Raw genomic sequence first — 22,502 nt, forward strand, 5'->3', positions numbered from 1 at the left:
CTCTAATGGTGCCTTGTGTTAAAGTCTAGTATTAAGGAAATAACGATCTAAAGTCTAAAGTCACATTATTATCAATATTCATTCTGGAAAGAAAGAAATGGATCAAAAGCAACTAAATATTACATAAAGAAATATACTATGCAAAGATATATAAAGTTATAACTTTACAAGTAACTTGTAAAAAAATGGATCTCACAAAATACAATATTGACCCACTTTAGAAAATGTGAATCTCTATCAAAACTTATAAAAATAAAGACTTTCAAAATGCTAGTATTTAAAATATTAAGTAAAACTTCATTAATTTCCACTGTACCAATATGCTAAAATTCACCTTATGATATACTCAAGTTTAGTCTTTTCACTGATGAAAAAGGATTTAATTTCACTAGTAATTTTTTAAGATTTCTTGAGGTTTATTTATTTACGTATTTGTGTATTTATTTATCTATTTTGGCCGTGCCACATGGCATGCGGGATCTTAGTCGTCCGCCCGCCCCACCCCCTAAGGAGTGGAAGCGCCGAGTCTTAACCACTGGACCGCCAGAGAAGTCCCGAGGTATATTTAATCTACTGAAAATAACAATGGTGCTCTACTTAGAAACAATTCACTGACAGCCATCTGGAGTTGGCATGAATATACGAAACTGCATGGCTTTAACATGCTACATAACCTGTATCTGTCATGAATTACAAATTTCATACCGCTGGCTAATCCAAATTACTGAAGTTTTACTGTATTAAATGGACCACTTACATATCTGAAGCAGGCGTTAACCATATAGTTTGGTAATTTTTTTTATTATGCTTTGACTGTGACTCCAGGGTTAACATTAGACACCAAAGGCTGAAATACTCTAAGTGTGTAAGTTTTAGATGCTGGGTTTCTTCTTTTATTTTGGGCTGCATGCTGGTCGGGACTGAACTGTCATCCATCTGTTGTTCAACCGCTCTAAAGATAAAGCTCCAAGTCAGAGATGCATATGAAACATTTCACTGGCTGGTTATGAAATGAGGTATTTCTAAAATAAATACACACATATGATAATCATCATAACTTATAACCACAGCCCCTAATTTTCTTTTAAAGTCATTTCAACATTTCATAAGCCAAATGGCTTGTTACAAAACAAAATGCACTAGAAACTCAATACTGCATTATTTTGCCTTGAATGACTGTTCCCCTAACAAGTGCTGAATTTTCGTTATAGTCCAGTCTTCGTTCCTATATGTAGCAAGTTTCGGCTTTTTGTAGGACTGCATTTCTCAAAATCACAATATTTGTACATCCAGCTCTGTGCCATTAAGAAAGTCAACATAAAAACATGGAGAACCATGTGGACTATCAATTTGGCTTAATATTAATTTTGAACTTTTATATAGAAACAAATACATTATAGGATAGCATACAAAACATGGAGAGTAAAACTTGAGTTCAAAAATACGTGCTTGTATTATAGGCCCAGATTTCCCATGGTTCACAGTCTCTGCCATTAAGAGATCTTTTGATACAATACACTTGACCCTTGAATAACATGGGACTGAACTCTATGGGTCCACTTATACATGGACTTTTTTCAATAGTAAATACTACAGTACTAAATGATCTGAGGTTGGCTAAATACAGGAATGTGGAGGAACCTCGTATATGGAGGGCCATCTATAAGTTATACTAAAACTTTCAACTGCAGGGAGGGTTGCCACCCCCAACCCCAGTGTTGTTCAAGGGTCAACTGTACTTTTAAAACCCCTTTATGTGAATTTTCAGGCTGATTTAGAACTTTGGTTCTGATTTGATCTTGTTTCCTAGTCTGAATTTACATCTAACTACCTTCTTGTTTCCTCCAAAACTCTCACTGGCTATGAAGGTGTAAATACATATGATTGCTCACAAGACAGCTAATAAACTTCCCATATGTAGAAAAATAGACATATATAAATAAGACAAGTCTACTGAATCATATCAAAGTGTCTGGAAGAACAAATTTCCCTATTTTGAACTACAAAAGGTTTGAAATTAAAACATAAACTAAGAAAGGGAAGATTCCTTGAAATATCATTTAAGAAAAGCTGTGTTCACAATGCCTATACTACATCTTTCTTAAATAGGTTCCATAAGTTCTACAGTTATTTCATTTCCTCAGGAACTATATGCAGCAAGATTAAAATATTCACTTTTGGAAAAAGTTTTAAAAGCATTCTATCTCTCCAAGGAAATAGGCTTATTATATAATATGAACTAGCTGTGCTTGTTTTTTTTTTTCTATTCCCTTTGTTTTAAATAACCAAAATGAAACCATCAATGCCAGACCAGCCAACAATGTAAAATCATTCTGAGTTGAATACTTACTTAACTGGAATTAATACTTTTGGAAGACAGTGTGTTTACCTGCTATAAAGAGCACAGTTGCCCATCTGTGAACAATATTTACAGGTTTGCTGTTCCTCAATTATTTGTGGCAAAGGAGCAAGCTTTGTCTTCTCCCCTCCAGTAGCAGATTTGTTAATACGATGAAACAAAGAGAATGCCATTTGGTTTCTTAGCCTTAATAATTCTATGAGGGAAAAAACGATGGGTGTTTTTTAAGAATTAAGTAAAGTTTATTATACATCTTTTCCATTATATATAACTTTCAGATTCAAAAACATAAAAAAGGAAAGAACAACATTCATATTTCCCACTATACTAAAATAACCACTGATAACATTTTGGTATATTTCCTTCAATTTTTGTTCACTTGATAAGTTCTTTGAATAACCATGAATCTCATAAGTAGTAAATATTGTGAAGCTGGTGTTTTATTGGCTGAATACTACGGACAAATACAGCTATCTAGAGTGTCTTGAATGTAAGCAAGTTTAAAATAAAGTTTTATATAGTAACATATTTTAAATTTATTTTTTAAATGTATAGTTGAGTTACAATGTTGTGTTAATTTCCACTATACAGCAAAATGATTCAGTTATACATATATATACATTCTTTTTCATATTCTTTTCCATTATGGTTTACCACAGGATACTGAATATTGTTCCCTGTGCCATACAGTAGGACCTTATTGTTTATCCATTCTATATATAATACTTTGCATCTGCTAATCCCAAACTAAATGTCCATTGACAGATGACTACATAAAGAAGATGCGGGGCTTCCCTGGTGGCGCAGTGATTAAGAATCCGCCTGCCAATACATGGGACACCCTGGTCCGGGAAGATCCCACATGCTGTGGAGCAACTAAGCCCGTGCGCCGCAACTACTGAGCCTGCACTCTAGAGCCCACAAGCAACAACTACTGAGCCTGTGTGCCACAACTACTGAAGCCCACGTGCCTAGAGCCCATGCTCCACAACAAGAGAAGCCACTGCAATGAGAAGCCCGTGCACCACAATAAAGAGTAGCCCCCGCTCACCGCAACTAGAGAAAGCCTGCACACAGCAATGAAGACCCAACACAGCCAAAAATAAAATAAATAAAAGATGTGATACACACACACACACACACACACACACACACACCCATTGAATACTACTCAGCCGTAAAAAGAGAATGAAATAATGCCATTTGCAGCAACATGGATGGACCTAGAAATTATCATACTAAGTGAAATGAGTCAGACAAAGACAAATACCATATGATATCACTTATTATGGAATCTAAAATATGACCTAAATGAACTTATATAGTAAAAAGGTTAATAGTATTTTCAACTATACAGTATATTGTTCAAATCTTTTTTTTTTTTTTTTTTTTGGCCACGCCGCACGGCTTGCAGGATCCCAGTTCCCTGATAAGGGATTGAACCCAGGCCCTCAACAGTGCAAGCAGGGTGTTCTAACCACTAGATTACCAGAGAGTTCCCTAAAATTCTTTTTTTTAAAAAAGCACCACAACTTACCAATTACAACCTGTTTTAGGCCTAGCAATGGCAGTGAGTGATTGTCAGGTATAAATGTGTGTCACCAAAAATTGAAGGAAAAAACCAACCAACAAAACCCAGAGAAGTAAAATTGAGAGAAAATAGCTCAACCTCTTTTATCGAGATGGTTGGCAGGTACAGGATACATCTGGCCGGTCTTCAGGTAGAGGAGCAGGCCAGCCTCTGGATCAGCTCTCCTCTCTTGGCTTAGCAGTGTGTACAGAACAAGCTGTGAAAACATGGTATATTTCATCAAATAAAACTTTAACTTTCTATATTTACATACATGTTTTGCAATCAATACATATTATAATTTTAAAATCAAAAGGTGAATCAAGTTATTTCCATTTTGAAAATAACATGATCCAAATTTAGTAAAGGTAATACAATAAATTCAAAGTCAAATATTCAATTTCCATAAAACATAGTATATGCTTCTCAGTTTTACACAGACAAAAAAGAAATATTTAGAATATTTTTTAGATGGTTAATAATCTCCAATAAGTTAAAGAGGGAAATTAATCAAGCTATGTTTTACATTTTGAAGTTGTCTTCAGACACTATTTTCCCTGTTTAAAATAAGTGGAGTAAACACTAAAATGCGTATTATTTATATCATAGTTACTGTGACAACTAAATGAGACTAACTCCACTAACAGTTTACTGTTTTTTTTTTCCAGAACAGGAGGGAGCATTAAGTGCTTTAAGTTTATGTGGCGCTCTTCAGAGAAACCATCTAAGACAAGTTAGAAATAGCTCCTTTAGTTCATGGAAACACCTTAGCAGCAACATTTGAGCCTATGTAGAAGCATGTTTTGGGATGTCTTCTTATAACCACTCCATTTGTGTTGCCTAATACAGCATAAGTAACCAAATAAAACTTTTAAAAATTAAAATGAACTCATAAATGACAGGGTGGAGCCTTGGGGCTGTGGACCAAGGGAATCAACCCAAACTAATGGTCCATCTAAGTTAAGTTTTTCCCTTCAGGGGAACTGAGGCAGAAGGAAGAGAATTCTGCTTCTGGGACTTATTAAAAGGAAAAAATATCTGAAATGAAATTCCCTTCATATTATGATACAAGGAAGCCGGACTGAAATTTTACAACACTGTTATAATCCAACTATATCACAAGTGAAATAGGTTTCTGTGAGCTGGTTTAGAGATCACAGCTCCATATAATATTTTTCCTTTAGAAAATGTGTTTCAGGGGGACTTCCCTGGTGGTCCACTGGTTAAGACTCCAGACTCCTAATGCAAGGGGCACAGTTTGATCCCTGATCAGGGAACAGAGATCCCACATGCCGTGCAGCACTGCCAAAAAAAAAAAAAAAGAAAAAAGAAAATATTTCTAATGCCACATTACTGACTTAGAAATGAATTTTTAGAACACAATCCATTTATAAAATAAAGATCTTCCTTAACTAAAGTTAGTTTATAACATAAGCTTTTTCTGTATTACCAAAGTGAGAAGTCAAATCTCCTAAAAGGTATATGTATACGTATAGCTGATTCACTTTGTTATACAGCAGAAACTAACATAACAATGTAAAGCAATTATACTCCAATAAAGATGTTAAAAATATATATATATACATAACAAAAAGGAAGTGATTTAAAACGTTTTATGAAAAATTATACCTGGATTTAATATTCTTTTGCTTATGCACTAGTAATTATATTCATTAAAATTTTAATTTGAAGAAAAAAAAATTTCCTAAAAGGGGAAATCTATGTCTTTCCTCATCCACAATATCTATCTATCTATCTACCTACCTATCTATCTATCTATCTATGTATATATCTCAATGAATTACTATAATTATTCTTTCAATGTCTCCTTGTTTCTTGCACAATGAATATGCAATATGCACTCCAATATATTTGTTTGAGCCTTGTCTAAATCATTTTTCCTGTTTTTAAATATGATAAACACCACTGTACTCTTAAAAGTTCTTCTTGCAGCTTCTCTTCTTGCAAAGATAAAAGTTCCAACTGAACAAAATTAAATACAGTAATATTCTTTGCCTTGAAGGCACTACAATTTAGAGCACTGGCCTTAGAAGAAAGGTCTTTAAATCTAGACCACTTTAGATGCTGAAATGCTTCTGCATTTCTCTTCCTTTTAGCATTCAGAAGTGATTTCAAACTTGTCCTTAAAAACACAAGTAAAAATTTTCAGCCTCATGTACACAAAACACATTTTTTCAAATCTTTGACTTCAAAAATAGCTTTTCTTGGGCTTCCCTGGTGGTGCAGAGGTTAAGAATCCGCCTGCCAATGCAGGTGACATGGGTTCGAGCCCTGGTCTGGGAAGATCCCACACGCTGCAGAGCAACTAAGCCCGGGCGCTACAACTACTGAGCCTTCACTCTAGGGCCTGCGAGCCACAGATACTGAGTCCCTGCCACAACTACTGAAGCCTGTGCGCCTAGAGCCCGTGCTCCACAACAAGAGAAGCCACCTCAATGAGAAGCCCGTCGACACAACTAGAGAAAGCCCGCACGCGTCAACGAAGACCCAACACAGCCAAAAATAAAAAAATAAAATAAAATAATATTAAAATAATAAAATAAAATAAAAATAGCTTTTCTTCTATCTAGATATGATTTTCCTTTCTCAAGAAGGCTTTAATCTAGCCAAGTCTTTGTTCATAATTTCAGCCATTTCTGTTTTACCAAAGTGAAAAATTCAAGTCTTCTGATAGGGGAAGCCTAATTTTTCCTCTACCTCCAGTATCTGTAAAACCCAATGATAGGTGAAACAACAAGGTTATCCTATTTTTCATTCCCAAATGAGAAACTTTGTGAGAAACTTTGGTGCTTGGTACACAATTAAGAATAGCAAGAAAGATTTAATAAGGGAAGATCTTGTTAATCCCTGATTATACAATTCAGTACTTTGAATCTGAACCTATTTTACATAAAATCTGCTGAAATAAAATGTGAAATTCCATGGGCAAAAGGAAATTTAAGTTATATTACAAATGCTAGGTTATTTGTTATATTATTTGTTCCTTTAATACTTATTATACCATAAAAATACAATAATGTTACTACTTTTAGTTTTATCTTTGCTTATTTAAAAGTGTCTAGGGGACTTCCCTCGTGGTCCAGTGGTTGAGACTCCACGCTTCCACTGCAGGGGGCTCGGGTTCGATCCCTGGTGGGGGAACTAAGATCCCACATGCCACGGGTGCAGCCAAAATAAAATAAAATGAATTTAAAAAAATAATAAAAGTGTCTAGAACATACCATAGACTGCCAATGTGGATGTTGGCAGAGGGAATGGAAATAATTAGAAAAAATAGAACTTTATGTTAGTTACTTTGATTTGTTAACTCACTACAATTAATATAAATTTCAGGTCATTTTGAAGGACAACAGAAGACATATTTACCAATGAGAAGGTGATTAAGAAAACTGGAATTTAACTTAATGGTACGATACAGTTCTATATTTCATTTTAAATAAAAATCAATATATTGGGACTTCCCTGGTGGTCCAGTGGGTAAGACTCCGCACTCCCAACAAAGGAGGCCCAGGTTCAATCCCTGGTCGGGGAACTAGATGCCACATATATGCCACAACTAGGAAGCCCTTATGCCGCAACTAAACATGCTGCAACGAAGATCCCACCTGCCGCAACTAAGACCCGGCGCAGCCAAAATAAATAAATAAATATATTTTTTGAAAAAGAACAATGGGACCTTTTAAAAAAAAATCAACATAATTGGATTAAAGGTCAGAAGTAAAAGAATAAATTTACACTGCTGTTTCCTAAAGAGTATCCTATGTAGATGTTACATGAAAACAGTAGCTCTGTGGTAAATTAGGTTTAGGAAATGCTGGATTAAATTAAAAATCACCTGAATTGAATCAAAATATATAAAGCGACTACTTTTCAAACATATTAAAAAAATTTAAATATATTACACACTCATAATTTTCTTATTAATATTTATACCTGACTACGGTGTTCAATAGAATTTGATTCTTTGCCAGTTTTAAGTTCCAGTGGCATTATCTTATATTTCGTTTTACGTCCTCGATGTATCTTCACGCCAACTGTAACATCTATTTTGCCCTTCAATCCAAACCTAGGAGACCAAATGCTTTCTTCAATATCCAGTGAGTTTATAACTTCGATATTACATGTTGAATTACCATTACTACCATCACTTGGCCTAAAAAACAAAACACAAAAATATTTAATTAGAAATATTTAACGAAAATATTTAATTGAATTGAATTAGAACACTTAGCTCATTTCTTATATGCTGGCATTGACTCTCTACAGCACACACGGAATGTGGGGATGGGAAAGAGTCTACAGACATTTATGGCAGTAATTCTCAAAGTATGCTTCCTGGATGAGTAGCATCAGCACCACCCAGGGAATTTGTCATAAATGCAAATTCTCAGGCCCCATTCCAGACCAACAGGTGAGGCCCAGAATTTGTTTAACAAACTCTCAAAGTGATTCTGATGCACAGTCAAGTTTGAATCCTATCAGTTCTAACTCATAATTTATTTATTTATTATTAATTTTTATTGGAGTATCGTTGCTTTACAATGCTGTGTTAGCCTCCACTGCACAACAAAATGAATCAGCCATATACATACAGATAGATATTCCCTCCCTTTTGGACTTCCTTCCCATTTAGGCTACCACAGTGCATTAGGTGGAGTTCCCTGTGCTATACAGTATGTTCCCATCAGTTGTCTATTTTATACATAGTATGAATACTGTGTATGTGTTAATCCCAGTCTCCCAATTCCTCCCATCCCACCCCTTGCCCCCTTGGTGTCCATACATTTGTTCTCTACGTCTGTGTCTCTATTTCTGCTTTGCATATAAGATCATCTGTACCATTTTTCTAGATTCCACATATATGCGTTACTATACGATATTTGTTTTTCTCTGACTTACTTCACTCTGTATGACACTCTCTAGGTCCATCCACGTCTCTACAAATGACCCAATTTCATTCCTTTTTGTGGCTGCTAACTCATATAATTTAAATTTTCTTAATATTTATCGTCTGTCCCTTTCAGTTCATTCCCACAATAATCTTCCTAACTCAGGCCTTTATTTCCTCAAGTCTATCTATATTACTGCAAAAGTCTCACTCCTTGGACTGCTGGAGCCACTATGACAGTCTGAATTTCTGATGTACAATTATTACACAGATTAACATATAATGGCTTGCACGTGGTTGCACCCTCGGTAACAAGGGATGTGTTTCTCCATGTAACACCATATTAACCTGAGTAAGAATGAGCTGTCTCTCCCCACTATCTATGCTGTGCGGGCCCTGATCACCCAGCACTTCACCCCTACCCCCAACCCCACGACAACCCTCAGAGAAGCTCAGGTGCTCCTGCACTTACTCATTATATCCTTTACTTAATCATTAAATGAATCCAGCTCTGCCACTATCAATATTTAACACTAAGTACTCAACATTGTTGTTTTATATTACAAAAGAGGTTCTGATTTTAGTATGTTACCTGTTAAATAAGCCAAGAGCACAGGAAGGAGGAAAAAAGGAATTTATGAACGTCAAAGGAATTAGAAGAGATGAAAATAACTTTTAAAGCCTCTTGCGCTTCTCTTATCTAAGATTTACTCATTTTCAAAGCAGTAAGTTATTCTGCAGAAGAAAGGTCAGATAGGAACAGTCTTTCATTTATTAATCCTATTTTATACTCAAAGCCATATAAAATACTAAATGTAACGTAAATCTTAAACAAAAAGGATAAATTTTCTAGTAATAAAACATTTTATATCATATAATAATTAAGATTCAAAAAGTATAAGAATTCTGGCTGTCAGAATACATGATTTAGTTGACTTGTTTTGCTAATTTCATGTTATTTAGATCAGCAGCTATTTCTTAACAAATGAGAATATTTTCTAAGAGGAAGAATGCTATCTTTTGTAATTTTTTAAAAACTTTTTCAGGATGCTTCAAATATAATCTCCAGGAATATATGTATACTTCTGCAATCTTTGAAGAGGACAATAGAGGAATTCAGGGAAGCCACAACTTATCAGAAATTTCTTAAATATTAATTTGTTTTTTCTGATGGATGTTATCTGATCATGACATGTATTTAAATATACTTATATGAAATAAAGCAAACTTTATTAGATATGTCACATGTATACTTAGAAGATAGGTAATGAAACTTTTAACATTACTATTAAAATTCTTTCCCCTAGAAAAAGAAGTAATGTGGTTTTAGACTTAGATCTGTAGAACAAATGACAGGTACTTCAATTTAACTTCTATGCTTTTCATCAACATAATGCTATAAAACTCCTTTGAGGGCTTCCCTGGTGGCGCAGTGGTTGGGAGTCCGCCTGCCGATGCAGGAGACGCAGGTTCGTGCCCCGGTCTGGGAGGATCCCACATGCCGCGGAGCAGCTGGGCCCATGGGCCATGGCCGCTGGGCCTGCGCATCCGGAGCCTGTGCTCCGCGGCAGGAGAGGCCACAACAGTGAGAGGCCTGCGTACCGCAAAAAAAAAAAACTCCTTTGAGAGTCACCTGATAGAGAATATAAGAGGTCATGAAGATTAAGAAAATACACATTTACTACTTATGGGTGAGAAAGGTTCTGTCTTGAAATGGCTTTTAAAGGTCTCATTCTCTGCTCTAAAGTCTAAAGTTTTGTTGTTTCTTTTAAAGACTAGCTATAGACTGCTGGGGAAATTATGCAAAGTAAAGTACAAAGAAGCGCCTCCTTTCACAGACAGACACATAAAACCCCATCAGAAATAACTGAAACAAAGAAGAGTCTTACACCAAGCTACGGAGATGAGAACACCAAGCTGGGAATCAAGAAATTCCTTGTTCTAGACTCTGCTCTACCACTGGTTTTTCACATAAAACCTGGACAAGTCACACCACCTCACTGGACCTCAATTTCCTTACTGGAAATCTAAGACTGAAATCTCAAAAATCCCCTTCAGGTCAAAGATGTTTCTGAATCCCAAACTTTCGTAGGCTTCCATGATAACTTCTTCCAAGCTACCAAGTCCCTTGCTGGTCCACTCCAAGCCTCCTTCGATGGATTCCACTCTCTCCCTCTGTCCTTATACAAGGTAATCTCCCAGGGTTCTATGCCTCTTCTGCTGCCCTCAGCAGATTGATGTTCTCTCTCAGCAATCCCCTCCACTTCTACGTTTTCAACTACCACCAATACACTGAGTTCCTGGAGGGTTTTAGTCTCCCTGTAACACCTAGAACAATCCTGGGCACAGATGCAGCATGTAATACATGTTTGCTGAATAGATAAGTCCATAAGTCTGTGAGAATATGGCAGCTTATTAACTCTGCAAAAACAACAAGTAAGTTTTAGCCAAAAGAAAAAAACATGCAAACAAAATGCTAAAACAACAGTGAAAGAAAAGCTAGTATCTAAAACAACCATAAGGAATTCCCTGGTGGTCCAGTGGTAAGGACTTGGCGCATTCATTGCTGTGGCCCTGAGTTCAATCCCTGGTCGGGGAACTAAGATCCCACAAGCCATGGGCAAGACAAAAAAAAAAAAAAAAAAGATAAAACAACCACAGAAATGGATATCCACCACAATTTTAAATCTCAAGCAAATTTAAATGACTCCAAAAGAAATAATAAGGGAGGAAAGAAAGGTAGGGAGGGAAGGTAAACAAGGAAAAAGAAATAATTAGGGGGACCTCCCTGGTGGTGCAGTGGTTAGAATCTGCTTGCCAATGCAGGGGACACGGGTTCGAGCCCTGGTCCGGGAGGATCCCACATGCTGTGGAGCAACTAAGCCCGTGCGCCACAACTACTGAGCCTGAGCTCTAGAGCCCACAAGCCACAACTTCTGAGCTCACGTGCCACAACTACTGTAACCTGCGTGCCTAGAGCCCGTGCTCTGCAACAAAAGAAGCCATGACAATGAGAAGCCTGTGCACTGCAATGAAGAGTAGCCCCCGCTCACTGCAACTAGAGAAAGCCTGTGCTCAAGAACAAAGACCCAACACAGCCAAAAACAAATAAATAAATTAATTAAAATATATATATATAAAAAGAATATTGCTAAGCAAAATGTTAAAAAAAAAAGAAAGAAAGAATTAGGAACAATAGAAAACAAAATTAAGTTTGTTATTTTTACAGAAAATCAAGAGACCAGAATGACAAAAATACTACAAAACAAAGCAAGGAACCAGGAAAAGAATGACTGCTTAATAAACAGCAGATTATCACAGTGACAACTAATGCACCAAAATCCACCCCCTATACCAGACATACCAACATGCTCCAAAGAAATAACAAAGAACAAAGCATTTATAAATTTATTTTAAAAAACACTACGAGAAACTTTAACCAATTTACTCTAGCATTTTTTTTAGGGTAAGGACTTGGTGGTAAATTTATGACCACAACAGAAGTAAAGAATATGATAAATAAACCCAATTCTAACAGCAAGATAAGCTTTGGGTTTTTTTAACCACTAAGTTTTTTTTTTTATTGAAGTATAGTTGATTTACAGTGTTGTGTAAGTTTCAGGTGTACAGCAAAGTGATATAGTTATAGATATATATGTATTCTTTTTAAAAATATGGAATGCTTCACGAATTTGTGTGTCATCTTTGTGCAGGGGCCATGCTAATCTTCTCTGTATCATTCCAATTTTACTGTATGTGCTGCCAAAACGAGCACAACCACTAAGTATTTTTAAAATAGATATATCAAAGTCCTATTGGCAAACTGATTGTGGTGATGGTTGTATAACTCTATGAATATACTCAATTATAAATAATTATAATAATAAAATAAATAAAATCTTACCGGCAGACACAGGACATTTAAACATTGCTAGCAACTTTCTAAAATGACTTAAAAAATTCTCAAAGAATTCTAGCAATATGCAAAAGGTTGTAAATTTTCCAAGTACCTTGGATGAAGTAGTCCAGTTATGAGGTTTTAATGCACAGAAATAACTGTCCCTGTAAGGTCCACCCCTCCACTTGTGTACTCTAATCCGTCTCTTTTACTCAATGACACAGCTCTAAGACTCCTCCCATCTCTTCTAAGTGTTAATGTTACCGTCTCTATGGAATTCTTCTCACTGGCATATAAAAATACCTCCCATCTTCAAAACAACAACAAAGCTCTCTTAACCCCACATAAGCCATTCCATTTCTACATACCCTTTCATAGAACAACCTGTCAATATAGTAGTCTACATTCCCTGACTCCAAATCCTCCTCTACCATTCTCTCTTGACTCCATTCTCATCACATTTTCTCCCCTGGAATCACCACTGACTTTTTTTTCCCTCACACCCTGCACCAAAACCTATCAGCTCTACGTTGAAAATCTGACCGTAATCCAACTGATTCTCATCACTTCCACAACCCTCACTCTGGTCTAAGCCGCCACCAACTCTTGCCTGGATTCCTGCAAGAATCTTCAAATTGGTGTCTCTACCTCTGCCCTTATCCTATAACATAGTCTTAAAAGACTGATTCTTTCAAAAGTAAATCAGATCAATATAGAAAGTAGCACAGAGAGAATAAGGAACTTGACTAAAGTTGCACAGATAAATTGTGGCAAAACTGGGATTCACATCCAGGTTCAGTATGTCCTTTGAACTTGAGAAAACACACTGGTGCAAAGAACTGACTGTTCCCAAGATTTCTGATTCACAAATCTTAAAACAAGTTCAGATCACAAAATGTCACAAGATAAAATATTGAGAATATTGAGAAAAAGATAAGAATATTGATATAAAAGGAAGTTATGACTACTTAAAGAAAAATAAAATGTTGCCTGTTTAAAAAAAAAAAAGAAAGAAAGAAATCAGATCAAAACCCTCTGTACAAACCCTGCAATGGCTTCCCATGGTAGCCAGATTACATGTGGTCATGGACTCAGAATGGCAGCCAATATCCTGTAAGGTTTATGAGGCCCCAGGACAGCTGCTTCTCCTGTTCCACCTCACTCTGCTCAAGCCACACCATCAGGAGTGCATTAGCCACAGGGTTTTTACCTGGAGTGATCTTCCTGGAAACAGCTGCATGGCTCCCTCCTTCACTTCCTTCAGGCTCCTGCTCAATGTCACCTTATATACAGAGGCCTTTCATGACCATTCCTGGGAAATAATATGTCCCTCCAACTCCTCTTTCTTATCCTCCCCATTGTTCTACACTGCACTTATCACAATCTGGCACCCTGCTGTTTACTTGTTCAGTAGTACAGAAGCACCATAAAGTCAGTTGCTTTTTTTTTTTTTTCCTACTGTGATCCCAGCACGTAGAACATTACTTGGCACATATTAGGCACTTAATAAATATTTGCTGAATGGGCAAATAATGGGGGGAAAAAAGGATAACCTACAAATTTGTATCAATGCTACTTTAAGGGGAAAAAAGGTAAAAAACAAACCAAATGCCAAACAGCATTGAATGCCTAAACACACTATTTTTTTTTTTTTTTTTTTTTTTTTTTGCGGTATGCGGGCCTCTCACTGTTGTGGCCTCTCCCGTTGCAGAGCACAGGCTCCGGACGTGCAGGCTCAGCGGCCATGGCTCACGGGCCCAGCCGCTCCGCAGCATGTGGGATCTTCCCGGACCGGGGCACGAACCCGTGTCCCCTGCATCGGCAGGCGGACTCTCAACCACTGTGCCACCAGGGAAGCCCTAAACACACTATTTAAACATACAGTACAGGGCTTCCCTGGTGGCACAGTGGTTAAGAATCCATCTGCCGATGCAGGGGACACGAGTTCGAGCCCTGGTCCTGGAAGATCCCATATGCCGCGGAGCAACTAAGCCCGTGCACCACAACTACTGAGCCCACGTGCCACAACTACTGAAGCCTGCGCGCCTAGAGCCCATGCTCCGCAACAAGAGAAGCCACGACAATGAGAAGCCCACACACCACAATGAAGAGTAGCCCCCGCTCACCGCAACTAGAGAAAACCCACACACAGCAACGAAGACCCAACACAGCCAAAAATAAATAAATAAATAAATTTATTAAAAATAAATAAAAATAAACATACAGCATAAGTCGATGGTAATCAACACGAGACAGTCCATATATGATAGTAACATAGCAAAATATATATGAAATTAGGACAGCCCTCCCAAATATTTATAAACTGAAGATTTTATTAAAAAACCATACCTATATCCAAAAATTATAAATTTTACTATAGTGAAAATAGAATTTTCTATTCAGTAGATTATTTTTTTTGTCCAAGAATTATACTCAGGACTGTAATTTATAAAGTAAGCAAACAAAAAGGCTAGTTGTCATAACTTGACCTCTAAAAAGCTTTAATTCAACATCTTGAATAAGATCCTGGTCTAAAGATATGAACACCATATAAACAAAATGGGTTTCTTACAGAGAGAGCTGCATCTGCGGGAAGTCAGTTGAAGTATGTTTATGCATGAAATCTCCAGCCCATTTAGAAAATGAAGGAAGATACTCCTCTACTTCTTGTTTTATTTCATCTTGATTCAGATTTAGGCGGTACCTACCAAAGTAAGAGATATTAAATATGAAAACTTAAATATTGAAAAAGTAAACAAGGAAAAAAAACATTCAAATAAACCACCCAAGTGCCCATCAACTAATGAATGGATAAATAAAATTTGGTATATACAATGGAATATTATTCAGCCTTGGAAAGGAAGGAAATTCTGATACATGCAACAACATAGATGAATCTTGAGGACATTAGACTAAATAAGCCAACAACAAAAGGACAAATACTGCATAACCGCTTATGTGAGGTAACTAGAATAGTCAAATTCATAGAGACAGAAAGAATGGTGACTGCCAGGGACTGAGGGAAGGGGGGAGTTGTTTAATGGATATAAAGTTTCAGTCTGGGAAGATAAAAAAAGTTCTGGAGCTGGATGATGGTAATGTTTGCACAACAATGTCAATGTACTTAATGTCACTTAACTGTACCCTTAAAAGTGGTTAAGATTGTGATTTTTAATGCTATGCGTATTTTACCACACACAAAAAATCCAAATAACAGTGACATGACATCAAATTTCAGATCTGCTCCAACTCCTATCATCTCAGGTCTAATAGGTCCCAGTTACACTTTTGGGATAAAAAAGAAACCGTAGAAGATGTTGCTCCTGAAACCCAGCAACGGAAAGTAGAAAAGTAAAAGAGGAAAAAAGACTGTAGGAACAGAAAAGTCACATCAGCCTTACCGAATCAAAGGACAATTTATAGGAATGTTAACTTCTTAAGTCAGAAGTCAGCAAAGACTACCAGAATCTAGTCTCAGTTTTTCAGGGTGCCCACAAGGTCAAAACTATGTCATAATAATACTACAACATTATTTGCCTTTTTTGCTCTTGTTTTCTCATGAGTACACAGTGGAGATTTCTGAGTCCACATACACACATACAATATAGCAATACAGAGAATGAAGAAGCAGATATAAGAAACCAGATGTCTTTTTTTTTTTATTGGAGTATAGTTGATTTACGTTGTGTTAGTTTCAGGTGTACAGCAAAGTGAATCAGTTATAGATACACATATATCCACTCTTTCTAGATTCTTTTCCCATATAGGCCATTACAGAGTATTGAGGAGAGTTCCCTGTGCTGGATAGTAGGTCCTTATCAGTTATCTATTTTATATATACAGGTGTCTTGTATTAAGTCATAAAATTAAAACATCTGCAAAAATGTAAAACAATGCCACTTGTCTCATTACATTTTTTTTCAGAAACAGTTATTTTTCATTAGACTGTTATTTATGTTAACATGGAATGGATTGTTATTGTTATTTTCAAATTAACCAGTAAACATTTTAAAATTGTCTCAGTTTTCATTTCTAGTACAGTTAATTATCTATAGATATAACCCACATAAACAAAAGCTCCTCAGGGTCCTCAATAATTTTTTTAGTGTAACATGGTCCTGAGACCAAAAAGTTTTGAAACTTGCTGTCCCCTTCCCAGGATGGTTCTCCCAGCTCCTTCTGCATGTTTAAGCATCACAATCTTAATAACTACTCTGGGGTGTTAAGAGTACACATGTTTCTGTCAGATCACACCTAGGTTTGAATCCTAACTCTTTATTAGATGTGTAACTTTGGGCGATTCACTGTTAACTGAGCCTCAGTTTCCTCATCTGTAAGGTGAGTTGATAACTACCACACAGTTAGTTTGACAATTAAGTAAAACAGCCTATGTAAAGTATTAATACTTGGCTTATGATAAGAACCAAATAAGGTATGAAGATAGTAACAGTAAATACTCATATAATGCTGACTCTAGGCCAGGTACTATTCTAGGTGCTTAACATGAACACTTTCAACCCTCATTATATCTCTATGAGATACTATTATTGTCACCCCACTTTAGAGCTAAGGAAACTGAAGCTCAGAAGTTACTTCCAAAGGACACACAGCTCTAGCTTGGGAACCTAAGTTCTTAACCCCTATGCTCCCTTCTACACTGTGTTTTAATAATTTACTGCCATAATTTTCTCCCTGCAGGCCTGAGTTCACCTGAGTACTGGTATAGCCTCCAACAATCTGCAAACTCCTTTCAAAAAACAGAACTTGGGCTTCCCTGGTGGCGCAGTGGTTGAGAGTCCGCCTGCCGATGCAGGGGACACGGGTTCGTGCCCCGGTCCGGGAAGATCCCACATGCCGCAGAGCAGCTGGGCCCATGAGCCATGGCCGCTGAGCCTGCGCGTCCGGAGCCTGTGCTCCTCAACAGGAGAGGCCACAACAGTGAGAGGCCCGCATAAAGCCAAAAACAAAAAAAACAGAACTTACCATTTTTCTCTCCTTCTGAAGATAGCACAATATTCAATAACATATTCATCAAAATCTGAGACCCAGAATGCTACAAATTTACCATATAATAACTCTGTAACATTTCTAATACCAAATTTAATAAGCTCCTACTTTCCTAGGTTTCTGCTACCTCTGTCTTACCAGAACTAAGAAAGCAGAGCCCTATCAGTCCTCTAGGAGAGCCAGTTCAGCAGGGAAGACAAAATTAGCAATCCTAGCTCTGCCAAGATTGCTTGTCCTGAGCACAAAAGCAACTTCAGGTTGAAGGCAAAGCTGAAGAATCTCAAACCAGGGAGCAACTGCTGACACCAAAGTGCCCCGAATGACCTACAGAAACACAATTAGCCCACATAAGGCAAAGGGTGTTTGTCTGAAAAAGGCTGTTTGAAACCTGGAAAACTTCCAGTGGATGAAAGATGATATAGGTGAGGACATGGGGGAAACAAGGACCCATATGTTGCCTACAGAAATGCAAAATGAATTCTGCAATATACACACATATTAAATCATTAAGTTGTATACCTTAAACTAATACAATGTTTATGTCAATGATATCTCAACAAAACTGGAAAACAATGAATGGAAGAAAGAAACAGAACAATGTCTGCATAGAGCAATTTGACAATATATATCAAAACTTTAAATGTACCCAGACCGGATCCTGTCCTGGAGGGAAAAAAATGCTACAAAGAACATTACTGGACAAAACTGAAATGTGCACAGTAGATCAGACACAAGTATTATAACAATGTTAAATTTCCTGAAGTTGATAACTGTTCTGTGGTTACATAAGAGAAAATCCTTATTCTTAGGAAATACACATTTAAGTATTTAAAGGTCAAAATAACATATATACGACTTAATCTCAAGCGGTTTAGAAAAACACACACACAACAGGTAAATCTGAGTAAACAGTGTATGGATGTTCTTTGTACTACTCTTGCAACTTTTCTCTAAATTTAAAATTATTTTCAAATAAAAAGATTTTTTAACAAAAAGATACACCCCTATGTTCATAGCAGCACTACTCACAATAGCCAAGACATGAAAACAACCTAAATGTCCATTGACAGATGAATGGATAAAGATGTGGTACATATATACAATGGAATACTACTCAGCCATAAAAAAGAATGAAATAACGCCACTTGCGACAACATGGATGCAACTAGAGACTATCATACTAAGAGAGGTAAATCAGAACGAGAAAGACAAATGCCATATGATATCGCTTATATGTGGAATCTAAATTATGACATAAATGAACCTATCTTCGAAACAGAAACAAACTCACAGACATAGAGAATAGACTTGTGGTTGCCAAGGGGAGCGGGTTGGGGGAAGGACGGAGTGGGAGGTTGACGTAAGCTCTTATAAAATGGATAAACAACAAGGTCCAACTGTATAGCACTATATTTGATATCCTGTGATAAACCATAATGGAAAAGGATATAAAAAATATATATATATATAACTGAGTCACTCTGCTGTACAGCAGAAAATAATACAACACTGTAAATCAACTATACTTCAATGAAAAAAAATTTTTTTAAGATTTTTTAAATGTTTAAATGTAAATATCCTCTGGCCCAACAATTCCACTTCTAAGTATTGAGCCCAGATATATGCCTGCACAGCTATTAAAACTAAAATGTACAAAGTTATTTATTACAGTGTTGCTAATAAAAGCAAAGACTGAAATGCCAGGGGCTCTTAAATAAATTGTTGTACATCCATACAATGAAACATTTTGCCACTCTTAATTAAAAATGAGATAGCTCAATCAGTACTAATATGGAATAATCACCAAGTTTTTTTTTTTTTTTTTGGCCACACTGCCCGACTTGTAGAATCTTAGTTCCTTGACCAGGGATTGAACCCGGGTCTATGGCAGTGAAAGCACTGAATCCTAACCACTGGACCGCCAGGGAACTCCCAAGATTTAATATTTATATACAATAATGTTTATGGTACGCTACCATTTATATAACAAATAATATATAAACATAAATAATCACACACACAATCACATGTAAATATTTGAAATCTCTACGGAAGGACATACAACTTCTGATATCAGAAGTTGCCTCTGGAGCTAGGTAGTGACTGACCAGGGATGCAGGGGTAGAAAGGACTTACTTTCACTGTATACCCTCTTGTACTATTACAACAACACGTGGTGTATGTGAATTTATAACCTATTTAGAAATAATAATTTACTATTAAAAAAAAAACCCTGCACAACTGGGTAATCTTTTTCCTAAATAACCTTCATGAACCATCCTGGAACCATTCTTCATTGTCACCATCTCCTTAGGCAGATTCTTCCTAGTGTTATACTTTTTACAGACCAGGACTCTTCTAATTTTCCAAACCAATCCACACTGGTTATTTAAAGTCTTCTGCATTTAAATTCTGCCTTTTTAATTTCAAGCCAAATCACAGCAAAATGACATGTAACCACCTGTTCTTTCCTGAGACTACAGAGATACTTAAGGTTTGGCATCTTCAAGCCTAGACTTTTATAGGTATAATGAGAGGACAGAGCATGAACAGGTAAAAATCTGCTCTAAGATCTGTAATAAAGTAGAAGGGCCTATGAGAGAGGGTAGGAAAGAACTTTGGATCTGTTATTTTTAGGCTCTGGGAATTTTAAAAAGTATCCTTTTGAACAGGGTTGGGCAAGATTCATGAGAGAATTAGTATTTTCATAACTGAAATGAAACATATTTTCCCTTAATGACTTAGGATATAATGATTAAAAAAAATAATAATGCAGCAAAATGGATGGAGAGAGATTACCATACTAAGTGAAGTCAGAGAAAGACAACTATCATATGATATCACTTATATGTGGAATCTAAAATATGATAGAAATGAACTTATTTAGAAAACAGAGACTCACAAACATAGAAAACAAACTTATGATTACCAAAGGGGAAGGGGGGGCAGGGGGGCAGGGATAAATTAGAAGTTTGGATTTAGCAGATACAAACTACTATATATAAAATAGATAAACAAGGTCCTACTGTATAGCACAGGGAACTCTATTCAATATCCTGTAATAAACCATAATGGAAAAGAATATGAAAAAGAATATATAGGGACTTCCCTGGTGGCTCAGTGGTTAAGAATCCGCCTGCCAATTCAGGGGACACAGGTTCCAGCCCTGGTCTGGGAAGATCCCACATGCCACGGAGCAACTAAGCCCGTGTGCCACAACTACTGAGCCTGCACTCTAGAGCCTGCAAGCCACAACTACTGAGCCCACGTGCTACAACTACTGAAGCCTGCGTGCCTAGAGCCCCCGCTCGCTGCAACTAGAGAAAGCCCACGTGCAGCAAGGAAGACCCAACGCAGCCAAAAATAAAAATTAATTAGTTACTTAATTTAAAAAAAAAAGAATATATATGGGGGCTTCCCTGGTGGCGCAGTGGTTGAGAGTCCGCCTGCCGCTGCAGGGGACACGGGTCCGTGCCCCGGTCCGGGAAGATCCCACATGCCGCAGAGCGGCTGGGCCCATGAGCCATGGCCGTTGAGCCTGCGCGTCTGGAGCCTGTGCTCCGCTACGGGAGAGGCCACAGCAGTGAGAGGCCCACGTACCGCAAAAAAAAAAAAAAAAAAAAAGAATATATATGTATGTATATGTATAAATAACTGAATCACTTTGTTATACACCAGAAACTAACACAACGTTGTAAATCAACTATACTTCAAAATATATATATATATATATATATATATATATATATAATTCAGTGATACCCAAGGATCTGCTAAGAATACATTCCTGACACAACACTGTAAAGCAACTATACTCCAATAAAAATTAATTAAAGGGACTTCCCTGGTGGTCCAGTGGTTAAGACTCTGTGCTTCCACTGCAGGGGGCACGGGTTTGATCCCTGGTCAGGGAACTAAGTTTCCTCAAGTCACGCTGTGCGGCCAAAAACAAAACAAAACAAACAAAAAAAAATTCTGATCTTCATGGTTCTTATATTTTTTAAAAGTTTCTCCTTTCCTATACAGTAATGAAGCTATCAGCTCTCCTATTATATGACTATGAAGGTACCTTTCTCCCGCATCTTAGAAACCAGATAAGACTGTTAGATATTAATGAAAAATAACAGATGCTGAGGGCATAAGAGACATTCCATTATGTAACATGCACAGGGTTTAATACAAGGACATGAATTCTGAGCAAGGCTGCTCAAAATCTTTGTTTTCTTTCATCCTTATATTCACGTTGGGTTCTGGACTGATCAGGTTACCTGATACCTGAATACCTTGTGGTGGTTTAAAATATGTCCACATATCCTTTGACACCCCCTTCAAAAGATGGCACCTAATTCCCCTACTGTTACGGGAGAGCTAGACTTAGTAATGAGTACTTAATGAATAAAAAAAGCAGAAGTGACATCGTAGCAATCAGAGACTAGGTTATAAAAGGCACTGTGGCTTCCTGCTCTCTTTCTTGGACCCTTCAATCTGAAGGAAGCAGATTGTGTCCCAGGACACATCAGCCAGCCCCCTAGAGAAGCCCATGTGGCAAGGAACTGAGGCCTCCTGCCAACAGCCAGCTAGGAACTGAGTCCTCGCCACAAAAGACATGTGAGTGAGTCATCACGGAAGCAGATGCTCCTGCCGGGGTCATGCCTTCAGATGCAGCTCACATGGGAGACCCTGAGCCAGAGCCACCCAGCTGAACTACTTCCAAATTCCTGACTGACAAAAACTATGAGATAACAGGTTAGATGTTTGT

General features: G+C 37.1%; 1 protein-coding gene across 1 annotated transcript in view; it reads right to left on the bottom strand.

The window, feature by feature from the left end:
* SLC25A16 (solute carrier family 25 member 16) overlaps window positions 1-22,502 on the bottom strand; it is a 94,163-nt gene that overhangs the window by 17,922 nt on the left and 53,739 nt on the right. The window contains exons 12-16 of the mRNA XM_082603008.1: window positions 15,309-15,440; window positions 7,884-8,103; window positions 4,029-4,146; window positions 2,390-2,555; window positions 758-952 (exon numbers count right to left, since the gene is read on the bottom strand). Coding sequence (XP_082459134.1) covers window positions 758-952; window positions 2,390-2,555; window positions 4,029-4,146; window positions 7,884-8,103; window positions 15,309-15,440 — 831 coding nt within the window. The remainder of the gene's footprint in view (window positions 1-757; window positions 953-2,389; window positions 2,556-4,028; window positions 4,147-7,883; window positions 8,104-15,308; window positions 15,441-22,502) is intronic.

The sequence above is a fragment of the Mesoplodon mirus genome, assembly GCF_964341445.2.
Source record: "Mesoplodon mirus genome assembly, chromosome: 2".
In the NCBI taxonomy this organism is placed as follows: domain Eukaryota; kingdom Metazoa; phylum Chordata; class Mammalia; order Artiodactyla; family Ziphiidae; genus Mesoplodon; species Mesoplodon mirus.